Below are 16,573 nucleotides of genomic sequence, written 5' to 3' on the forward strand. Positions count from 1 at the left end.
TATTAACATTTGTTTTTATCAAGCACCCGACAAGGGAGTATTCAACATCAGCATATTACATCAGTAATGACCTGTTATATGTTTCTATGGTGACTGTTTATCTCCGTTTTATCTGTTATAGGATTTGATATGAGATTGTCTATATTAGTGCCTTGATAAAATGGCAGATGCCTCGAAAATTTGACATTTCTTTTTACGTGCTGTTACTATTTGTCTTTGCTTCTATATCTTTTTAAGTAATACAGATCCAGTGCCTGTATTGGACCGTAATGTCGTTATTACTTCTATATAGATCATTATCTATTTAAACTGTGACATGACATCTAGTGAATAACTTGTATACAAGCATCGTTTATTGATTTATTCACTGCTTTGATTTATATATTCTGTTCTATTGATTCCATTATTACATAGTCTCACGTTTAAGTGTTCCCTGTAAATAGCCTTCGGCTCCCTGATGGCCGAGGGATCAGTGCAATATCAGCATATGATACATCAGGAATGGCTTGTTTCGTGTGGAACGTTTTTGATATTCGTGGTAACTATTGATCTCTGTGTTAAATGTTGGGATACTTGATTGTTCACAAGTGTTAATAAAGGTTTATGTTAATAGGGTTTGTGTTAATACAGGGACCGACTGCCTCGAAAGTTTGACAAATGTCTTTGTCCGCTGTAATATAGAAACTGGGATTTATTATGTCTCGGTTTAAATAAATTACTTCTTTAATTCTTAATTATTTAATGGATATAAAGCTTAATAAGCACCTTCCCCCTTTTGGTGTATTCCTCCATTTGATTCCATAGACATTATTTTTTTAAATTTTGATCCTAAAACAACCTGATGAGCTCTCAGTTGCTATAATGGCGGTGTGGTGCAGTAAACGTTATCTTACGTTTGGCTTGCTGCATCGACATTCAAAACTAACCACTAGGTTCCCCGCCCTGCGATATATTGAAATTTAACCGATTTTGACAAGTTTTCCGCATAGCCCACAAATGCCAACTGACATTCATATCGATAGAAAATTGCGTTTTACATCCGATGTTATAGAGACACGAATATGTTTACTAGGATCACGAAACAAATGAAATAACAGCCTTAGCTTGAAAGGCAATACAACACGGGCTGCATTGACTGGTACGTGCCACAACAATACGACCACAGTGTATGGCAGTGGAGAAACTAGTGTAGAAACCAGTCATACACCTTTATAACAAATCAACATTGCATAGAAAAGCGATTCTTTATCCCATCGACTCCTAAGAGTAATTAAAATGTTTTGAAATTTTTATCGAAGCATACTATTTTACAATCAATGCGTTTGTGAACTTGATATTCCTGATAAGGTTCAAATGAGGACTGTCTATATTGAATATTTCATGCAGCTGACGGATATGAAAAGCATTCAGGTGTGCGTTCCCAGTCAGTAAACACATTTATCTTAGCTAAAGAACTATCGACTGTGTTACAAACCTTTGACTCCATCTTCTGTATTTAATGTCATATTGACATATTGTTTTCTCTCTATCGATTGTATACACACTGGACTACAGTGTGTAGGAGAAGACTGCATTGGTGTGATTTTATGGCACCAATCAATATTCCTCCGTGAAGCAGCAGAAGAATTGGGACGAGACGGACATGTGACCGAGGACATCCTGATAACGTCTGAGAGACTCGAGGAGGATGTAATCGTGATGTCTGTAGATACGTACTAGGGAACTGAATATCGTATTCCTAGAATTACAAATACAATATGAGAAAGACCAGTCCAACGCGATATGTGATTCAAAACTTGCGTAAAAGCACCACGATGATAAAGACAAAGGACACGGATGTAAAAGACGTGACCACAACTTCTGAAGCCAGAACAGCTCTGTCCGATTATGGAGGAAAAACAACTCTACATGGACTACGCTACGCTCTACAGCTGGGCATCTCGCCTACACGGAGGTAAACATACAGCCTTCTTTTGTTTAAACTTTACACACACAATATAATTATTTGGTTCGATATCGAAAAAAGTCATAGAATACAATTATACGGAAGAATATATGTGGTACTAAATACTAGAATTGTAACATTCTAAAACGATTTTTTTTTGTTATTCCAATTTTTACGTGAGGAAGAATACAAATTTACTCTTAATTAACATTTTAATAAAGTATATTCAATAATTGTCGTGTAGAAAAAAAACTTTGGTCTGGAAAAGTTAAAAAAATAATTGGTTTTGATGTCGAGAACGACTAAAGGCCTATACTGAGACAAGCAATATAACAACATTAAGCAGCATAATGATATTGGTGGTTTAAAACAATAACAGGGATTATAAGACAAAGCATTACAAACAAAAATAAGAATAAAGAAACACAAAACTATGAAGAAGGTATTACATAATAACAATTAGTACCTTTTATATAAAGACAAAAAATAATAATATATGTACACATTAACATGCCGATTCTATAGTATTGAGCATTTGTTCCATATTGAACCTTTTTTCCATAAATCAAAATTTCTTTTCTTTATTCTGATTGGTAGTCACTACAGTGAATAAGTGTAATGGGGCCTTAACCAGCCCCAAATCGTCCTAAACAATATCACAAATTCAAGGAAACTAGAAACGAGTCAGTCCCATGCTTGGTGCAAAATAGTTCACTCATGTGCATTCACCGCAGACTTTTGGGGATACAGGCATTACACAATTGAAGTATTAATTGTGTTATAAGTATAAAAGCATGAAACGAAGTAAACTGTACGACATCAGGAATCTCACTGTCAAAATATCAACTGTTACACTTGATCAAAATAATTGATAACAGGAGATTCTTATCAAAGTAAAGGATTTTTCTCATGAAAATCAAGAGAAAACTCATGAACAAATCAAAATAACCACTTCTTCCGGTTATCAGCTCCTTATAAGTTACTACACCTAATTCAATAAATGTTGCTGCCCGTTTTCTCCTGATAGGTGATAAATACACATCGTAACAATAAGCTGAAGAAAAGTTCAGTAAAAACAAAGGCCAGGCAAGCCTTGACCATTTATTAGACTGGACACCTGAAAAGGGGGATTGGTCGCCTATTCGTTAAACATTGCAAATATTAACGAGAAAACGTTACTCGCCAGGGTATGAACTATGCCATCGTTCAACATAAAATCCAAGTTGATGTTTTTTTTATAGCCACAGAACAGGCATGGAAGAAATTTAGCTATGCTGAGGCTGATCAACTGAGATCTCAGGTAACGGGGGGTTTGAAATCCACGAAATTACGAACAAGTAACATGACGAAAGGAGAACGGGTCGCTCTCCAAAAATTAGGCCGAGACAAATCCATTACCATACTACCAGCTGACAAGGGGAAGGCAACAGTTGTCATGGACACCGACGATTATGAGGCCAAGGTCACAACAATGCTACAGGACAACACGACATATGAACAGCTACAGACCAATCCAACCCAAAAGTTTAAAAGGCGTCTCATAGCCCTACTATCAAAATTAAAACAAGTGAGCAAGATTACCGAGAGCCAATACAGACATTTGTATCCCACAGCAGAGAACACTCCTAGAATGTACTGTACACCCAAGATCCACAAGCAGGGAAACCCACTGATGCCTATTGTGGACTACACTGGATCCATTGGTTACAATGTTTCCAGATCATTAGCAGACATTCTTGGACCGCTAGTGGGTAAATAGGAACACCATGTAAAGAATTCGAAACATCTAGCGGAAGCGTTGTCTACCATCATGATTCAGGAAGACGAAGAATTTATTTCACATGATGTTGTATCTATCTTCACTAACACACCCATTGACAACGCACTTAGCATCATTCGGAAACGCTTAGAATTAGACAGATCCTGGCGCAAAAACACAAACCTTCAAATGCAGGACATCATGGATTTGCTGGAGTTTGTGCTCACAACAACATATTTTAGTTTCCTGAACAACATCTCCCAATAACGCTTCGGCACTGCTATGGGTAGTCCGGTGTTTCCCATTGTTGCCAATTTGTTCATGGAACATCTGGAGCAAGAAGCAATAGCCACTGCCCCCATAGAATGCAAGCCTGGCCTATGGAAACGTTATGTTGACGACATACTTGAGATAATCAAGAAAGGGTCACAGATAGAGTTGACCACACATATCACCAACATAGATGCCACTAACAACATCAAATTTACATGTGAGGAAGAAACCAACGGCACAATGCCCTTCCTAAACACTATACTAGTAAAGAAAGAAGACGGAACTGTGAAGGTATTGGTCTATGAAAAAAGACCCATACGGACCAATACCTGAACTTCAAATCTCACCATCCTTTACACCAGAAATTAGGCGTCATACGCACATTGCTCAGCAGATGTGGTACAATAGTCACAGAACAACAGGACAAAACACAAGAGCATAATCACATAATCAAGGATAAGAACAAAACCAAAGGGCAAGTGGTCATCCCGTATATAAAGGGTATATCCGAAACCATCCAGAGGATATATCGCGGTCATGGCATAGCAACAGCCATGAAGCCCCACAAGACGCTTCGCAATATCCTGGTACACCCTAAGGATAAAACACCAAAAGAAAACGTCGCATAATGCGTATACAAAATCGGATGCAAAAACTGCGACGCGTCCTATATTGAAGAGACTTGAAGGCAATTTTGGGTCCGCCTTGGTGAACACCGGAAAGACACAGAAACCCAAGAAGGTAGAAATTCACCAGATCTGAAAGAAAACAGTCGGAGTCCCAGATATATAATTGGCAATCACAGACCATGCCAAACAGCAAAAACCATCTGCTTGACTGGGATAACTCCAAAGTTTTGGACAGAGAGAGAGCAATCTTTTCACGCGGCAGATAAAGGAAGCCATCTGGATAGGCCGCAGTGGACCAGTTCTAAATCGAGACGAGGGGGCTCAAAGACTCTCGCACATCTATAACCAAGTGTTAACAAAGCATAGCTGAATTGAGTCATTTCGGTACATATATAACAACTATTGTACATACGGTTCCAGCGTAGCCAAAATAGACATCGATTTTATGGACAACTCGTACACATTTTACACCTTTGTGTGCATACGCTTCATTAGTCATTTGTCTGATGAAGGTGACAGTGTACATATCGTACTAGTCATCGAAACGGCACATAGAAAATTGTATTGGTTGTGTAAAAAGAACTTCTCATAATTGCAAATATTTTATGAATTATTTTAGTTTGCATTTATAAGATATATTTCTGTTTTTCTTTCGAACTCAAGAAAATCTGCATTCCGTCCGTTTACTTTGTTGCAATTCTTGCAAAAATTGATAATATATAAAATACACAGCATTTAATGTAATTGTTAAATCGATATACTGTGTTCATTGCAGGTTAATATGGGTGACGGTGTTGCTCGCGTGTGTGGGGATGTTGTTGCTCCAGATTGTAGACAGAGTGATGTACTATTACTCCCTTCCCATGGATGTCAACTTTCGAGTCAACTATAACACTTCCCTGCTCTTCCCAGCAGTCACCATATGTAACCAGAATTCATTTAAGTATGTTTTCTTTAAAATCCACGGTCCTCGTGTTGTAGGTTTGCTATATATCACATTATCAATCTTATAAGACACATTGATAGAATAGCAAATAAGTAAGATCACGCGTGTATTGAAATATCTCTTCTGAAAAATTTCGACAGGTGCTATAAAGGATATGTTATATAATTCATGAACTATTTTCTGGTGTCTCTCGTAGTACGAAAACGTTACTTTACGTGGTAGACATATTTATTTGTAGTTTCTCTTATGGCACAAACCTTCTGCCTCTCGTGACACGTATCATTGGATCACTGTGTCCCTCGTGGAATGCACCATTTACTTCTTTAACTCTTAACATGTTCAATGTATTTCATGTGTTGCTCATAGTATGCACTATATGCTTTCTGTGCATATCGTTGTTACATACATTTGTTGTTGTCACGAGTTGTTAATCTCTTCCATTGTACACATCATTCACCAGCTGCTCTATGTATTGTAGTATAACCAATTTATCTATTCCGTTTCATGGACCATCTACCTCCATTATCCATCGTCATTCACAAATAGTCTTCCATGATTTCTCTTTGTATTCACCGTTAACGTCATCTGTCTCTCATCATTTCATTCATATTGCTGTCGTGGTAAACACAACATACTTATATCTTTCTTGTGCTTTTCACCTTTTGTCCCCTGTTGCTGTCATGGTATAAACCATTTACTTTACATGAATATATTTGTACGAAACGTTTACTTCATATTTATGTCGTGATAAACATCGTGTACATCCTATTTCTGCCGTAATATAAACCGTGTTCTTCCTGTTTGTCGTGATATTAACCAGTTACTTCCTGTCTGTCGTGATATTAACCAGTTACTTTTGTCTGTCGTGAAATAAACCGTTTTCCTTCTGCCTGTCGTGGTATAAACGGTTGACTTCCCTTCTGTCCGTCGTAATATTAAACCGTTCACTTCCTGTCTGTCGTGGTAGCGTACGAACCGTATATAAAATGTTTCTTGTTATATTCACTACTTACCTTTTTTCTCTCTAATGTTTGCAAAATAATGACCGGTTTGTATGAAAAGGCCGTTCCGAATGCATGAAACAAACAAACAAATCAATTCTGTGTATTATACTATTATCATTGTTTATTTTTGTTTTTGCTATTAGGTCATTGTTGTTCTGGAAAAGTTTGCTTACAAAATACTGTGACTGCTATAAATTGATTGATCACTTATCTTTAAATGTCGTTGTTGTATGGTCAGTTATTGACGTTATGTATTACAGGACAACCCTTGCTAACCAGTCAAATCTGTACCATCTGCTAGAGAAGATGCATGCACCCTCGGATACAGTAACTGTAGATGATTTGCAATACTATGGCGCCGCAAATATTACCTTAGACACAATCTTCCTGCTAACTGCACACAAAAAGGAAGACTTTATCACCAAGTAAGTTCAATATTTCCATATTGTCGCATTTAACCATCTTTTTATAGTATAGACACAACAAATCACACAGAAATACTTAATCTCGATTAAGCAGGTTTTATTTAACTAACTTATTATTGTGAAGCATCGAAATGCAGATCGGTTTCAAGCTGGTGGTACAAATAAAATTTAGGATAAATAGAATGTTTAACAGAGACAATACATAAGTATTCAACATTGTTATTTGATATCACAACTTTAAAAATATTACTACCAATTCATCTTATCACGTGAGGACATAATGGATCTGTAAAGTGGGACACTTCGACCCCGTTGTTTTCGTCCTTAAACAGCAGGAACAATATTCTATCAACCGATTCTCACGGGTTTCTTTTGAATGATCAAATATAAGAAGAAAGTTTTGCTAAAGAAACGCTATAACAATGTTAATGACCTCTTATATCATTGCTTCTTCGGTTTTATTGTTGTTTTCAGTACCTTGTTGTACGTTAAACCCTCATACTATAAACACATGTCGTGTTATAAAGGTGCTCATGGAAAGGTACAAAATGCGGGCCAGACGATTTCGACCTCATCGCAACAGATCATGGAATATGTTACACATTCAACAATCGTGATGTCGGAAAAAGCATATCTTCTGTCGGTAATTAATACTTATAAGGTAGATCTCGCAACTACCAGGTCATTTGTAGCAGTGTTGGTAACGCTGATCATTTGTTTCGAGATGCTTTTTGTGTTTGTGTGTTTTCTATATCTTACATACAGTATATATGTCAATCATTTCATGATAGAAAATTGACCAGTTTTGTGCTTAATATAAACATTTTAGACAATCAGACATCACTTTGCTGACTGAAGCGTTAACCCCAAAGGTACATAAACAGTATTAGCTTATTACGCCGCATCATTTTGATATTGATATTTTTCGCCCTTATGTTGTTCTGACGCGACCCACATTTATTGATCAGCGTCCTACAGGTTGTATATTTGATCCGTATGATAACCCTATACAATAAACGTTCTTTTCATAGTATGATTCATCCGTGATATTGAGCTTACTTTAAATAAAATGTCCTGATTGTGTTTCTCTCCAGGAGACTACAATCACCGTAAACAATGTTACGATACTTTTTATCATTATTACCAATAAATCGACATTCTTGTTTCCAATAACGTTGGTGCATTTTATATCCTAAACATACAAGGTTCTGTGATACGATGTCGCAACATTGATTTATCATTTCTAATCATTTTTTGTTACAAAATGTTTAATGGCCGAAGAGCATATTCAACAGACCGCCTTTAGAAAGTGATCCTGAGAGCTCTGTATCACATCACCTCCAAGTATTGACTGCAAGGGTAATGCTTATCAATGCATTTACTTACCTGTAACAAACGTATACTGCTCATTGTACCGTATAGTAACGAATTCATAACAACTAAATAATAAACGACTTCCCTTTTTTAATCTGGAAGTAACGCATATTTTATTAGCTTTTCATCGACACATTCTTATTTAAATATTCCCCGCTGACATATATTAGTGTTTACGGAAGAGTACATATTGCAGGAAGCGGAAACGGGCTGCGTCTGACACTGAATGTTGAGCAATACGAATACATGGCCGGACCCCGTCGTGACACAGTGGGAGTGAAGATGATATTCCATACCAGAGGCGATGTACCACATGTAAACGCCCTCGGGCACGCTGTAACCACCGGGACACATGCGTTCGTGGGATTAAAGATGTTCCATGTATGCAATTTAATTTTGAAAGTGACTATAAAATAAAAAGTATCGAAGCATTTTCTTGATCAATATATTGATAAACCCCCCACAATTACTAATAAAAAAACCCCATTACATATGTTCCTAAACATATTGTGATCATTGATTCTACTGATGTCAAGTATACTCAAATAAAACCAGAGACAGTAATCGCTCCATCCTTGGAGATTCCTCTCTAATGAAAGAAAAAGAAGAAAACGAACGTCTCTGATACAATACAGCGTTTATTTCAATAATAACACCATAGTCATCAGTTCTTTATTTCTATCTCTTTTGTTTTCCTATTTTTGACTAAAATATTCCCTGAACCAAAATTATTTGAATAACATATCAATATGAGGATACACATCGTGTATAGAAAATATAAAATGTCAATTCACGTTCATTGTACCTTGCCAAAAAAATAACGGAAATAGTTCTTTACAATCTAATCGTCTTACAAATCTTGCTAAAATAATATGCAAAATGACAAGACCCAACGCTGATGGTACAAATTCAATTAATATTTCTTTTCTGATTGCGAATCAATTGTAGATCAATAACATGTTCCGACCTCATGGGACCTGCACTGACCAGTCGTTAGAGTATGTGGACCACTATACCGTAGCCGGATGTGAGATGGACTGTCTCACTCGTCTTGCAAACAAAACGTGTCGATGTCGACATATGTACATGCTCCACAAAAATGGTAATGCAAGATATTCATGACGATACAAAGCGATTACAAGGCCCGAATAATGCCACAAAATACTACATAAAGAATTAACAAGAGACTTGTCTATTATCGATTTTTCAGCGAAAGCAACTATCGTCGCTTTTTATGTATATTGAAGTAAATCTACACCGAAACGCATTCTTTTCCGAAAACATTGGCCAACTCGAACTTCTCGCAACATAATTGGAATATGTTATCGTTAGTTGGATCATCTTAAATAGGTGACGTTGTTAACGTTAGTTGTATCATCTTAAATAGGTGACGTTGTTAACGTTAGTTGTATCATCTTAAATAGGTGACGTTGTTAACGTTAGTTGTATCATCTTAAATAGGTGACGTTGTTAACGTTAGTTGTATCATCTTAAATAGGTGACGTTGTTAACGTTAGTTGTATCATCTTAAATAGGTGACGTTGTTAACGTTAGTTGGAACATCTTATAGTACGTGACGTTGTTAGCGTTAGTTGGATCATCTTAAAGTAGGTGAAGTTGTTATCGTTAGTTGGATCATCTTAAAGTATGTGACGTTGTTATCGTTAGTTGAATCATCGCAAAGTAGGTGAAGTTGTTATCGTTAGTTGGATCATCTTAAAGTATGTGACGTTGTTATCGTATGTTGGATCATCGTAAAGTAGGTGACGTTGTTATCGTTAGTTGGATCATCTTAAAAGGGGACGTTGTTATCGTTAGTTGAATCATCGTAAAGTAGGAGACGTTGTTAACGTTAGTTGGATCATTGTGAAGTAGGTGACGTTGTTATCGTTAGTTGGATCATCTTAAAAGGGGACGTTGTTATCGTTAGTTGAATCATCGTAAAGTAGGTGACGTTGTTAACGTTAGTTAGATGATCATAAAGAAGGTGACGTTGTTAACGTTAGTTAGATGATCATAAAGTAGGTGACGTTGTTAACGTTAGTTAGATGATCATAAAGTAGGTGACGTTGTTAACGTTAGTTAGATGATCATAAAGAAGGTGACGTTGTTAACGTTAGTTAGATGATTTAAAAGTAGGTGACATTGTTATCGTTAGTTAGATGATCTTAAAGTAGATGACGTTGTTAACGTTAGTTAGATGATCTTAAAGTAGGTGACATTGTTATCGTTAGTTGGATCATCTTAAAGTAGGTGAAGTTGTTATCGTTAGTTGGATCATCTTAAAGTAGGTGAAGTTGTTATCGTTAGTTGGATCATCTTAAAGTATGTGACGTTGTTATCGTATGTTGGATCATCTTAAAGTAGGTGACGTTGTTAACGCTAGTTAGATGATCTAAAAGTAGGTGACATTGTTATCGTTAGTTAGATGATCTTAAAGTAGATGACGTTGTTAACGTTAGTTAGATGATCTAAAAGTAGGTGACATTGTTATCGTTAGTTAGATGATCTTAAAGTAGATGACGTTGTTAACGTTAGTTAGATGATCTTAAAGTAGGTGACATTGTTATCGTTAGTTAGATGATCTTAAAGTAGGTGACGTTGTTAATGTTAGTAGGGTCATCTTAAAGTAGGTGACATTGTTATCGTTAGTTGGATCATCTTAAATAGGTGACGTTGTTATCGTTAGTTGGATCATCTTAAAAGGGGACGTTGTTATCGTTAGTTGAATCATCGTAAAGTAGGTGACGTTGTTAACGTTAGTTAGATGATCATAAAGAAGGTGACGTTGTTAACGTTAGTTAGATGATTTAAAAGTAGGTGACATTGTTATCGTTAGTTAGATGATCTTAAAGTAGGTGACGTTGTTCACGTTAGTTAGATGATCATAAAGTAGGTGACGTTGTTAACGTTAGTTAGATGATTTAAAAGTAGGTGACATTGTTATCGTTAGTTAGATGATCTTAAAGTAGGTGACATTGTTATCGTTAGTTGGATCATCTTAAATAGGTGACGTTGTTAACGTTAGTTGTATCATCTTAAATAGGTGACGTTGTTAACGTTAGTTGGATGATCTTAAAGTAGGTGACGTTGTTAACGTTAGTTGGAACATCTTATAGTACGTGACGTTGTTATCGTTAGTTTGATCATCTTAAAGTATGTGACGTTGTTATCGTTAGTTGAATCATCGCAAAGTAGGTGAAGTTGTTATCGTTAGTTGGATCATCTTAGAGTAGGTGACGTTGTTATCGTTAGTTGAATCATCGTAAAGTAGGTGACGTTGTTAACGTTAGTTAGATGATCTTAAAGTAGGTGACGTTGTTAACGTTAATTGGGTCATCTTAAAGTAGGTGACGTTGTAAACGTTAATTGGGTCATCTTAAAGTAGGTGACGTTGTTATCGTTAGCTAGATGATCTTAAAGTAGGTGACGTTGTTAACGTTATTTGGGTCATCTTAAAGTAGGTGACGTTGTTATCGTTTGCTAGATGATCTTAAAGTAGGTGACGTTGTTAACGTTAGTTAGATGATCTTAAAGTAGGTGACGTTGTTAATGTTAGTTGGGTCATCTTAAAGTAGGTGACATTGTTATCGTTAGTTAGATGATCTTAAAGTAGGTGACGTTGTTAACGTTAATTAGATGATCTTAAAGTAGGTGACGTTGTTAATGTTAGTAGGGTCATCTTAAAGTAGGTGACGTTGTTATCTTTAGTTGGATCGTCGTAAAGTAGGAGACGTTGTTAACGTTAATTGGGTCATCTTAAAGTAGGTGACGTTGTTAACGTTAGTTAGATGATCTTAAAGTAGGTAACGTTGTTAACGTTAGTTAGATGATCTTAAAGTAGATGACGTTGTTAATGTTAGTTGGGTCATCTTAAAGTAGGTGACGTTGTAAACGTTAGTTGGATCATCTTAAAGTAGGTGACGTTGTTAACGTTAGTTAGATGATCTTAAAGTAGGTGACATTGTTATCGTTAGTTGGATCATCTTAAAGTAGGTGACGTATTCAACGTTAGTTGGATCATCTTAAAGTAGGTGACATTGTTATCGTTAGTTGGATCATCTTAAAGTAGGTGACGTTGTTAACGTTAGTTAGATGATCTTAACGTAGGTGACGTTGTTATCGTTATTGGATCATCTAAATAAAGGTGTCGTGATTACACAACAACATATCATCGATAGGTTTTGTTATGTTTTTATATCAGCCATAGCTCTTAAATGTTCTTCAAAACGTCGAATCAGAATGACAGCGTTTCAATGTTTGCATTAAATGTTCTTGATACGATGGTTATTGTATCGACCAACACTCGTCTACTCTCCAATGTATTGATATCGTTGTCTGAATACAAGTAGTATTCTAATATCTACCAGCTTGCGGTATCTTCTAAGATAACGTTCTGAAAAGTCTACATTGACTTGAAACAAATTGCATTATACCTTTAACTTAGAAATGTGTATGGTGTATCTATTTGACATGGAATACTGTTTGAATCAAGAGAATCATAGCACATCAATCGATCTATCACAGCTGCCGCAGTTAAGTGTTCAAATGACAAGGTTAATGTCTTATTGCGACTGAAAGACGACATGGTGTCTGCGAAGGCAGCTAACGGGCATTCGATTGATTTGATAGATAAATTATGTCATGAAAACAAATGATCAAAATTAAAAAGCTGTAAATAACACTATTGCATACTATAATCATTGTGACATGAACAAATTGATACAGCACAAGACTGCAATTTGTCAAGGTGTATGTAAAAAAGGCGGCAAATTTCGGTTTTGTTTTGTTTTTCTTTTTGTCTATGAGTGCCCTTTGATTTATGTTATAGGTGTGCCGTCCATATGCTCACTCTATCAATACGTGACCTGCCTGAAACCTCTGCTTGGTAGGTACCTATGTAGATTGTACTTTCTTGACAGCAGACATATTTGATTAATTCATGCTATACATGGAAAAGCGATGAACTTTAAATGAAATGTTGATTTATTTTAAGTTGTAAGTCCTTTACATTTTAACATTTAATTTCAGAAGAAGTTGTAAATTTGTCAAAGATGTGTCATTGTCCTGTGTCATGCGAGTTTCGATCATATGAAACTGAAATATCTTACGGTTCAACGCAGATGAATGCCATGAAGCAGTTAGTTAATGACAATGACAGTAAAAAACTGTCAACTGCTCGATTGGCGGCGATGGAAGTGACGTCACGAATGAAGAATGCCACGTTGCAGAGAAAAGTGTCGCTAGGCTACAGATTCATTCACAGTCTAGCTGATATTGAAGAAGTACTGTTAGTTAACTTGTCCAACAAAGTGGACGAAATTAGTAACGTTCTTACAGATGATATAATTAACACCCAGAATTTGTTTAATGTTAAGACTTTTTTATATAACTTTCAAATTCACATTGTACAGAAGAATTTCATTGGAGCTAAAGATGCCATGGAGGATCGAACAATACAGGATGTTGTCCTGGCGTACTTAGATTTTATCATGGACGTTGAGAAAAGTATCCGGCTATTAACAGATAGGAATCTAACCGATCCTTCTGTTCGTCTAATGATGCATCGATCAACATCTCTAATGTTGACAGCCAAGATAGAAATGATACAAAGAGCCTTCGTAAACTACACAACGCTGAAACGCGCATACGACACTGGGACACCCATTTTCAATTACTCATTCAGAAATCTCCCATGGGAATTCAATAAACCAGCTACACCAAAGTATTTGTTAATGCATGCTTCCGTTCATAACAATTACTCAAGAGTATATGGTAAACGCCTGTTTGCTGAGTTAGATAACCTTCGACTGGTGCTGAAAACACTCCTTAATCTGACGAATGAAGCACATGCTACTGGTTTCATTGATAACGACGATTTGGTCCGTCAACGGGAACGATTTCAAACACACATGAGAAGATTCCTTTTTGCAAGAAGTGTGTTTAATATTGACACGGTTGAATGGCCACTTGGAATACTGCAAACTCGTCTCCATAGTTTCCATACTATGTGGCATCATTATTCAGAAGTGGTAATGCACATCAACGAACGGTTACATGCAATGCAGGTCGAGCTTCGTAAAATCAAAACCAGTTTTTTCCTTCCTTTGGCAAACATTAAAAGGAAAATGAACAATTTAATCTTTTTTCAAAATGAAACACAGATTTCCATTTCCGAACTTTTGACATCAGACAGAATTAAAGAAGGTATTTATTATTTCAAGACTTATTTTCAACGTCTTATTACCACTGGTGTGGTTTTAACTGACTGGATTCAACACACGGAGAAAGAAGTTTTAGAAATATGGAAGAAGGTCGTGGAAGATAAGGATTCGACAGAATACCATTCCTATATGAATCAATATCAATTTACTCGAGGCTTTTCGGATATTAAGAGAGAAATACTCTCCAATTTCACATATCTTGAACATCTATGCCATTTTCATACTATTATAGCAAACAAGGAACTCCTCTTTATAAATACATTGACGAAGCTAATTGATGAGGCAAAGGCATATAAAGAATTCGCCACTATTGACAGTGAATTTGTGAGGTAAGCTACTTTTTCATTTATCTTGTGAGATTTGTTTCACCTTTTCCTATTGATTTAATTCATTTAAAAAGATTTGTTATTAATAAGATTTTATTTTTGAAATATTTCAATCGAAAGCATCATTGTTGCATATCGAAATAGCTACTATGCCCAGCTTTAGTCGATGGTTACATATACCAGCTAAAAGTTTTAAATGATTCTCCTATGTGTGTCGTTTAGTCTGCTCAATCTATTTTCAGAGATAACTTCTTGCAACTCGATGTGTTCTTCAAACAGCTGAGTTACAAGGAAATTCAACAGCAAATCGCGTACGATATATCTGCCCTTTTTTGTAAGTATTCACTGCATAAATTACAGACAATTTGTAATTTTATTTAATGTATCCGCACGTTATGGTAAGTCATTAAGATATATTAACTCAATAGTAACTGGCTTGTCAACATATATGTTATTTATGATAAACTAATACATATTACTGATCGTCATAAGCCAAAATCTTCTGCTCATCATTACAAATGTTATATATGTAAAAACATCTTTTTTATTTAGAAAGTGTAACATATTCAGACGTGCGCCTAGTTGTATGGCCTTTTGAAACACGCAATATAGTACATACACAATTATGGACGATTTCGAAAAACTTTCATGTACCAAGTAAACAATGTTACTTTCCAAAGCATTTAACACACGCTATGTAAGATACCGTCTTGCCCATTAAATTTGCACTAATAAATGTATAGTAAGCATGACGATAACAAAATAAATAAATGATAATACCAGCATGTTGACATAATACTTGTGTATTGCCTATACCATGGAGGTGTAACAACGAGAGAACTGAGTAAGCCCTGGTAGAAAATAGCCCGAGTAAGCAAGTGATTTGGCTGAAGTGGTATATATTGAAAACCTATGTTGTACCTTCATTATACACGTTTATGTTGACATAGCTGTATATGTCTGCGCTCTGTTTTTTACAGGCGACATCGGTGGATCCATGGGATTGCTACTAGGAGCAAGTGTGTTGTCTGTTTTTGAAATAATGGAATTTATTTCTATTCAAACTTTTTTAACATTCAGAAGTATTTTCTAAAATGAAACCCAGATAATGCAATAGTGCAATATGTTAACCAGTGTAACAGGACGTAATACATGTTTTGTACCTAATATTTTTACCTCAATTTGATCAGTGAATTTAAGGCCATATAATACGGATTGTGAAATTACAAAGATTTAACCAAAAACAACATGCGTTTGTCGAGAAAATAGGAAGCTTTAAGATTATATTCCATCACCTAATGCACGACTGTCTACATGTGAGACTGCACCTTAACTGCGACAAAGCATATTAAGAATAAAAGTAAAATTTAATCAGCTGATATAATATACACAACACGTTCTATCGGCGTAATACTATATACATGTATAACTACAGTTGTGTGATCGCATAACGCAACAAAATTAGCGTGCAAACATCAGGCAAACATCGTGTGTATACAGTCCGCACTTAGTGCGCATACCTGGGCCATTTAACAAACGTTGTGCGATAAAACGCGCACATATGTGCGATATGGTAAGATCGATAGATCGATGAAATGGAATGATGAGAGCGCGGAGGGCTCGGGTGAAATAAGGTACATAGTATACGTATTTAATATCCGCTTGGTA

The 16,573-nt window shown here is 36.0% G+C and overlaps 1 protein-coding gene across 1 annotated transcript; it reads left to right on the forward strand.

The window, feature by feature from the left end:
* The first annotated feature begins 1,814 nt into the window (after window positions 1-1,814).
* LOC110464741 (acid-sensing ion channel 2-like) lies at window positions 1,815-15,999 on the forward strand. Its single transcript, XM_021520112.1, has 10 exons — window positions 1,815-1,954; window positions 5,382-5,549; window positions 6,817-6,981; window positions 7,509-7,624; window positions 8,552-8,736; window positions 9,304-9,382; window positions 13,187-13,243; window positions 14,812-14,908; window positions 15,148-15,239; window positions 15,886-15,999. Exons 1-10 carry the CDS (start codon window positions 1,815-1,817, stop codon window positions 15,996-15,998), a joined length of 1,212 nt encoding a protein of 403 aa, XP_021375787.1. The 3' UTR covers window position 15,999.
* Window positions 16,000-16,573: the final 574 nt, after the last annotated feature.

The sequence above is a fragment of the Mizuhopecten yessoensis genome, unplaced genomic scaffold, assembly GCF_002113885.1.
Source record: "Mizuhopecten yessoensis strain PY_sf001 unplaced genomic scaffold, ASM211388v2 scaffold11029, whole genome shotgun sequence".
Classification (NCBI taxonomy): Eukaryota; Metazoa; Mollusca; class Bivalvia; order Pectinida; family Pectinidae; genus Mizuhopecten; species Mizuhopecten yessoensis.